The sequence below is a fragment of the Dermacentor andersoni genome, chromosome 1 (assembly GCF_023375885.2).
Source record: "Dermacentor andersoni chromosome 1, qqDerAnde1_hic_scaffold, whole genome shotgun sequence".
NCBI lineage: Eukaryota > Metazoa > Arthropoda > Arachnida > Ixodida > Ixodidae > Dermacentor > Dermacentor andersoni.
The window spans coordinates 340,870,333-340,878,621 of NC_092814.1; the positions used below are offsets into that span (position 1 = coordinate 340,870,333).

Below are 8,289 nucleotides of genomic sequence, written 5' to 3' on the forward strand. Positions count from 1 at the left end.
CATTCAATGTTTCTTCTAGCTGTTACAAATTTCCAAATGATGCCAACTCCACCCTCAATGTTGCTGCTGATAATAGCAGCGACAAATGATGGAAGTGCTGGACAAGCATTGTTGCAAAAAACCCACGATTGTTCAGCTGTCGGGTGTACAGTTGGCCTATGTTTGATTTGCCAGAGATGGAGATTTGGTGTATACATTAGTTATACTTCCATCTATCTTTACTAAGAGTATGACACTGGTCTAAATACATCCACCAGGTTGCATGCAAAGTGGGTTCAGCAATACATTAAGCCTCTCTGGCCACTTGTAGAGTAAGGACACTAATTTTGTATGAACTTTGTTGTTTTATACCATTATTATTTGGGCATCATTTGGGCTTTGAGGTGGTCCTTGGTGAGTCTGAATTGTCAGTGACTGTACAAGCTTTTTGGCAGCAGCGTGAGTAGTGAATCTCTCGGGGAAATTGGTCTGTAAACACCTGTTCTTGTGAGTGAGCGTCACTGTTGAAGCTGCTAGTTGACATTACGGGACACTAAAGAGAAGCCCTAAATCGGTATTGAGTTGGTTTTCCTTTTAAAAAATAATCCCTTTGAAATTGATTGATTATTAAGAGAAAACAGAGGTAAAATTTCCATTTTGCGAATTTTATACCACAGCTGTAGCACTACTTGGGCAAATTTTAAAGTATAGTCTCGTATTTGGACTGTTATGACATAGTGAAGGTTCTCAAAACTTGTCAGTTTTAGCATGTGGCTCCTTTAGAATGCAATGTAGTGCACCCTTGCCGATAAAAACTCAAACCCAAGCAGATACAGTTCAATCGCAGTGAGCTGGTGCAGGTACGTCAAGACGGTAGCATCACAAGCAATCTTTTGTCTTTTTCTGCCTTATAAGACCTCCATTCATGGTTAGTGACTTTTTGATCGTGTAGAAGCTTAATATACAGCTAAATTTTGCTATTAAGTGTCCCTTTTAATGCAGTCATATCATGAGAAGCCAACAAACACTGACACCAATGACAACATAGGGGAAACTACTTGTGCTTAATAAATTAAATAACGAAACGATAAATTAATGGAAATTAAAGTGGATGAAAAAACAACTTGCCGCAGGTAGGAACCGAACCCACAATCTTCGCATTTCGCGTGCGATGCTCTACCAATTAAGCAACCACGGCGCTGTTTCCCCATCCACTTATTGACCAGTTGCCTTCACCCAAAAAGATAACGTTCGTGTGACGCCCGCGGCAAAAAGCATGTTCCACGTCCGCCGCCAAGGTCTGTGAGTGGTGGCGCTAACACTCCCAGGGTTCTACTAGTACACACAAATACCCAAGAAAATGGATGGGGAAACAGCGCCGCGGTAGCTCAATTGGTAGAGCATCGCACGCGAAATGCGAAGGTTGTGGGTTCGGTTCCCATCTGCGGCAAGCTGTTTTTTCATCCACTTTAATTTCCATTTATTTATCGTTTCTTTATTTCATTTATTAAGCACAAGTAGTTTCCCCTATGTTGTCCTTGGTGTCAGTGTTTGTTGGCTTCTCATGATATGACTAATAACAATCAGGCCCCTCGGTTAACCCCCTTTCTTCCCTTTTAATGCAGTTTATTTTACAGCAGAACAAGAACCCCCCATTGTATATTTTGCTAGCTAATTTGAAATTGCTACTTGCACTTATAACAGTGTGTACAAATTCTTTTGTGTACAATCTGTGCCGTGCAGCTATGACTTCTACCTAGTCTCTCAGAGTGTGCGCCAGGGAACTGTGGCACCCACACACTTCAATGTCATCCATGACACAACATCCCTGAAACCGGAGCACATGCAACGCCTCTCGTACAAGCTCACCCACTTGTATTTCAACTGGCCGGTAAGCAACCTCTTCGTTCTCTGTCAGCTTGTGAGCGAAATAATAGTGTCCAACCAATTCTTGCCATTTGCCGTCTCCCGGGTTACCAAGGCTGTGGTAACAATGCTGGTAGCGACATCTTGTGACAGTACTCAAATATCATGTCTAATCGAATAGCAAATGTTCTAATAATTCTATTTGGAAATCAAATATCTATTATTCCAATATTTGTTTTAGAGACCTGCACAGTGCTGCATGTCACGTGCGCTGTGGAATTCCTCGTGCTAAATGCCTCGCAAGCGAGCGCCTCACTTTGTTGTTTTTGATGCAAAAGGAGAACCAAGCTCTCCCTGGACGAAGGGATGCCCCGGCTGATGTGGTTGCAAGACTTTCTCTGCAAGCACTTCATGATCTGTTGCATGCACTCCCCAATGTCGGCCTGAAGCAGGAATTGCACACACAGTGCCGAACGCTGCAATTCGACAGATGGAACCACATCAGCTGGGATCAGTCATGGGTAGTTTGGTCTGCAGTTTAATTTAGAGGTTTGGTTGGAATTACTGCTTGGAGCCGAATTGACGCAAATCTGTTTGCAACTCGTTGCGGTGGCTTAGTGGCTATGGTGTTGGGCTGCTAAGCATGAGGTCATGGGTAAAGAACCTCAGGTAGTCCAAATTTCCGGAGTCTCTCGCCTCATAATCAGATTGTGCTTTTGGCACGTAAAACCCCACAATTTATTTTTCCAAGTTGTTCGCAGCAGCCACATGATAGTTGGAAAGTCGACAAACCACAAGTGTCTGGAATTGCAACAAAGTTCTCCGTGGCAATCATGTTTGCAATACAACGCACGGTGGCCTCTCATTCTCAGTGCCATTCAGTAGACGCACATTTCCCTCTTTTTGTAGCGTCGAATGAATATATCGCAAGGCTAGCTTTGGATTTACACAGCCGGCGCGAATGTGTTATGGTGTGACCAGTGCGCTGACCGCCTGACTGTATACATTTGCACGGGCCGTAAATGGACGAGGAGGAGGGTGGCCTCGCAGACCTAGCCATGGCCCTTTTGATTTCAGAACCTTTGACAGGTGGCAAATGATACTGAACTCAACAGTGAAAAGGCACCTACTCTTTACTGCCAACACAGTACCGATTGCTACGTGCGGAGCGGTGATTGAAGTCACATGATGTGCAGTACACGCTTTCGTCTGTCATGCAGATTGGCCTTACGATAACACAACCTGCCGTAAAGGTGGAAAACCCCTTCTGTATTTTGGAGGAAAACTGGAAAGAAGGACTTTCTATGCAATGAAAGATAGCCACAATACACAGGTCCACTATTAAACTTGGAACCTCATTGGTATGCAGTACAATGTTACAAATTTTTTAGCTTCATAGGGAAAATAGCGTTTGATTTTATTTGACATTCCATTGACCAAAAAATATTTTCCACGCCTTCGTATACTAGAATTAATCTGTAATCAGTAATGGCATGTGCTAGTCTGGCATCCCCCTTAACAAAGGTAGATCGTACTATGTCTTGATTTCTATGAACCTAAGTTACTAAATAGCTTGCTACATTATTGTTATGCTAGGAGACTCTCAAGTGTGCAGCGCAGCATTTTCTTGGTGAATATTTGAACACGTTGAATTTTTCGAAATTCTTTCTCATATTTCATACTAGGTTCAATATTCAGTTTATTTTCCTGGAGTCAATTCGAAATATACTGTACTGTATTTGCACACTCTTGCAAAGATGCTTTATCTAACTGCAATGCTTTTGAAATTTCTTTGTTGCACAAGTGTTCTCTTTTAATAATAATAAAAAGTAATTGCATGCTAACAACTATTTAGCCAGTGAAGTTTTAGAACTACAGTTAAACAAGATATGGTAAATCATTACAATAATGGCTGTCTGCTTTCTGGTTAAGTCTGCGCTGCAAGGTGGCACCACCAATGCAGCGGCTCATGTAAACATCTCCAGCAACCCGGTATTACGCAACACCCAACATGTATACAGATAAGTTAAAACTGTTCATGTCTAGACGTGTTGTAGCAACTGCTGCTTGAGGGTCAGTGACGATCTTGTCCTGCTGCTGTGTGCCACAATGTCACCAGTTCAGCTTCCAGGTGCCGCAACCACGTTTTGATAGCAGTGGCGTTCACGTCAAAGACATGAGCCAAGGACACGTCAAAGAAATTAGTGTCCAAACCCATTCCTCCAGAAATGCCATTAGGGTTATATATTGAAAATAGCGGAAGAAGGAACAACTTGGTGTTGACAGTGTGGTTTGCCCGTAGTACTAGGTTGGGAGGTGATGTTCAGATGCTAGTATCTCTTTAGTTGGTAACGTCCAACTTATTAACACCATGATGAAGTTTCATTTGTACGTAAGGCTTTTAATGGCCTCAGAGATGATGGTACATATTCAGTTGTTGAAATTTGGAACGTCACTTCACCTCATGATCTCAAAGCTATGCTTGTACTGTACTGCGATCCACTCGTCCTTGGACAAGCAAGACGCATTGCGCACAAGCTTCTATATAAGGACCAAACATGAAAATACCTACAGGAAATGTCCATTTGCATCAGAAATTGCAAAATACATCCAATATAAGTATATTTGACAAAAAAGAAATATTTTGCGGGAAAATTATTCTGCATTAGGTTTGTTGCCTGTGTGCAAAACCAGGCAGTACGCCAAAAAATTAGTTTAGTACACCGGGTATTAGCCCATTTTGTCAAAAGTGCTGTTACAAATGGTATCTGCTTTTATGTTGTTCATTTTACACTATTTATATAAAAGTATGCCCGATCTCGAACTGGTACATGTTTTTAGTAATTTCGATATAACTGGATTTAACTGTATGTATAATACGCTGCGCCTATACTGCTTAATTAACCAGTCTTTTCAAATAATGACAGGATGTCAACTTGGTGTTGGTGGGCAACGTGATCTTTGCAAGCAGGTATCCTCATGCAATCAATTTTAAAGGGACCCTGAAACGATTTTGACGATTTTCTACAAACATACTGAGTCGTTAGAGTAGGTCCTTCTGATCATTAACCCTTTCGCTGTCACCGACGTACCGGTACGTCATCGCGCTTCCCCCCCACGGTGTCACTGACGTACCGGTACGTTCTCTATCGTGCGTTCAAAATTTCGCGCCTGAGCGCAAAGCAGGCGCTCCTGGATTGGCCACGCCATCTGTTGACTCTTTCTACAAGTTCGTACATTCGCCCCGACCTGTGTTAGTCCATGTATTGAAGAGTACGGTGCGACTGCCACTCCCCACTTTCTCTTTGCTGAGTGGCGCGGTGGCTCCGCGTTCGCTGGATCATGCGTCGTGCGCGTGTGGTTATGGGTTCAAGGGTTGTTCTGTAATCTCCGCTGGTTTGAAGGTTTTTATTTTTCTTCTGTTGGTGTGCCTGCTACGGCGCGTCAAGTTCAGGCGCACGTGCCGTTGCCTCTCCAAAAAGGGTGACTCGATTGCTTCTTTCGCTCTCTCGCCGCACCCTCGCTTCCGACTTGCAGCAGTAAACGTAAAGCCCTTCGAACTTTGTTTAGCCTTTTTCCATCTCCCTCTGTCTTCTTGATCACGCAACGTCCCATTTCTCTCCGTTGCGCGGGCGACTGAAAGCGCATCCTCCCTGCGCGCGGTTACTTTCGGATGGCTCGGCGCGCGGGACCTTCATCTGCTCATGGGAGCGGTGGCTGAATTCCGATTCAGAATACGAGCCGAGCTCAGATTCGGACTCGGACAAAGTCGCATGAGAGGAAGAGGGTTCCGCATCGTCAGATTCGGATGTTGAACGGATTTTATAGTCAGGCTGATGATGATGATGATGTTTACTAACAACAGCTGCAGAACACTGAAATGTGCATATTGCATTGACTATGTTATTTGTATACCAATCATAATCAAAAATAAATTGCTATGTTCATTCCCTGTTATGCTCGTTCCCTGAAACCAAGCCGACACTGGGGGTGCGTCACGGCCAGAAACGTCCGACAGCGAAAGGGTTAATTGAGGCATGTAAGTGCTCCCCATAAAGCGTGTAATTTATTATAAGGTTTTAAAAATATACATCGCTGCCGATCGCAGCACACTGCCCGGCAAAATTTTCAGCCGCCCCAACCCATATGACATAAATCACCCAATTGACGTCAGTAGGGCGATCGTCCAGTAGAGCAATCGTCCGTTGCTCTCCTATTATGAGACGTTTCACACAAATTGTGGTGCGAATGATTAACTTTCAGCTGTACCCTACACATCTACAAAATTTGTCCGAACCATTTCAGGGGCCCTTTAAAGATACACGACCACTTTCACAAGAATTTGCATCTGCATGCCGAAACATCAGGCAGTGTTTGTGGTGCTGTGCAATGTTTTGCACAGCACGCAGTGCACTGTGCACGCTGCGCTTGGCATAGCATGCATCCTCTGCAGAGTCGCACAAAATCTGGCAAAAGTGATAGTGTGATAGTATCCCCGAATACTATCACTCCAGATTACTGCTTTAGCAAGCATAACTACATATTTCTAAGCGAGCAACATATAAAAAGGATAACCATGTTGAGCACACCTGTCACTGTCATCCTGGCAGCATGCTTACGTTTATCCCAGCATTCGGTTTTGTAACCTTCGGGCAGCTTTGAGATTCTTGGGATACCAGTTTACATGACAGTGATGTTTCCTATAAGGACCAGAACTAGCTAGCTGCCGCTGAGGCGGCCCTCTGGAAAAGCGCCAGAGATAAGTAAGAGGAAGGAATTGCACACCTCCAGCTAGGGTCGCTACTGGTGGAGGTGTTACCATGTGAGGCAGACAAGTGGGCACTTAGCGAGGATCTGCAGTGCGAGTTCAGTTCTTGCATAGGTGCTGAGTAACTGTGCATCACACCCTTCTCTTCCTGTATGTGTTGCACGCTTGTCCTTGCTTCATCCTTTATGTGGTTTATGTAAAATTATACTTTGGGGATATTCCTGCTAAGATCGAGAAGTTGTGTGCTGAAGCCGCAACTTGACGAAATTTCAGCAGATTTCAAAGAAGCTAACAATGCCTTTGAGAATCGTTACTGTTTCTGCAAGAATGTCATTTCTTGTACACAAAGGCTCCTCTCACAGTAAGAGTGGCCTTTTGCTATTGCAGTACTGCGATTTACTAATGATAATGACTAAGTTGTTACGCTTTGTATTTTTAACCTTGACTCTACATTTGAAAGAGAGTGGAAGTGTCATAAATGCACCTTTTTTTTTTCCCACAGGGCACCATCCGTGTCCCCGCACCGTGCCAGTATGCCCACAAACTGGCCTTCCTGGCAGGTCAGAGTCTTCACGCCGAGGCACACAAGAAGCTTGCGACCACACTTTTCTACTTGTAAATGTGATGCACGTCCCCAAGAGGGGCCATTGCTACTGCCTAGTCATGACACCGGTGGCAAAAGCTGTGCATTCATTTTTCTTTTCTTTTCCTCTCATCTTCACTTGTTATGCAAGGCATTGAATGCAAAGCACAGCATTTTTCACATAACCTAAACGACCTTTTTTGCTACCTGTTTGTGCAGCCTAATCACAGGTTGGGATAAGAATTGGAATTGGATGATGGCTTCGAAAATTGGTTTCATAAGGACTTCAAATTCTTGTTTCATACCAATAGGCATTATATACTGATTGGTTTGATATGTTTGAGCTTGGTGGCTCTATGGCTGCACATCTCCCATTTTGTTGCTGGGAAAAATACTCCTGCAACCTATTCTTGTTTTGATAGCATGGCGCCAATCACCTTTCTTCCCCCTCATTTGTCACTGTAGTAAATTCACTACAAAGCTGCTTAAAGAAAGCATACTTTTGGCAGACATGAAGTGCCTTGCATGTTCTGTTCAGTGTTGTTCCACTAACATTTAATAAATAGTTACTTGCTTAATGACTTGCTTTGTTTTTACTCTTGTAATACTTACCTGTATTACACAGTGGCGAAAGTGCAGGAACTACCTAGTGTAAGGCATGAAACACTGCCCAATAATGCAGTAAACTAACTGCATCTGCAAGTTCAGGATGTGCCTTTGGTCGTCAGTTCAGCCCATGCACATGATCTCACACCGGATCATTGATGCCGTCTACTGGTATGAACATTTAAAGGGCAAGCTTCCTGCAATGGCTTGCCACTCACCATGCCTACCGGCTGGACATAACGAGCCCCACTTTGTCGAAGTCTGCAACGAAAGTAGTGGTTTTGTGCAGTGTGTAGAAAAAGTGATGCCGATATTGCCATCATTGGCAGGACTAGTGCCATCTAGGGGAGCAGTTTGTGAAAATTGACCTGCGCACAAGTGCGTGTGTGATGCTTGGTAAAACCTTTTTCCCTCTAATTTTTTCACTTCAAAAGTGTGGGCCTTACACAAGTAAATAATGTAGTTATTGCTGTATGCTATTAGTATT

At 43.7% G+C, this 8,289-nt stretch overlaps 1 protein-coding gene across 2 annotated transcripts in view; it reads left to right on the top strand.

Annotated features, from left to right (window-relative positions):
- LOC126516760 (piwi-like protein Siwi) overlaps positions 1-7,774 on the top strand; it is a 173,529-nt gene extending 165,755 nt beyond the window's left edge. For both annotated transcript variants that reach the window (XM_055063976.1, XM_055063977.2), the window contains 2 exons: positions 1,723-1,870; positions 7,116-7,774. In XM_055063976.1, coding sequence (XP_054919951.1) covers positions 1,723-1,870; positions 7,116-7,232 — 265 coding nt within the window. In that variant the 3' untranslated portion in view covers positions 7,233-7,774. The remainder of the gene's footprint in view (positions 1-1,722; positions 1,871-7,115) is intronic.
- The last annotated feature ends 515 nt before the right edge of the window (positions 7,775-8,289 follow it).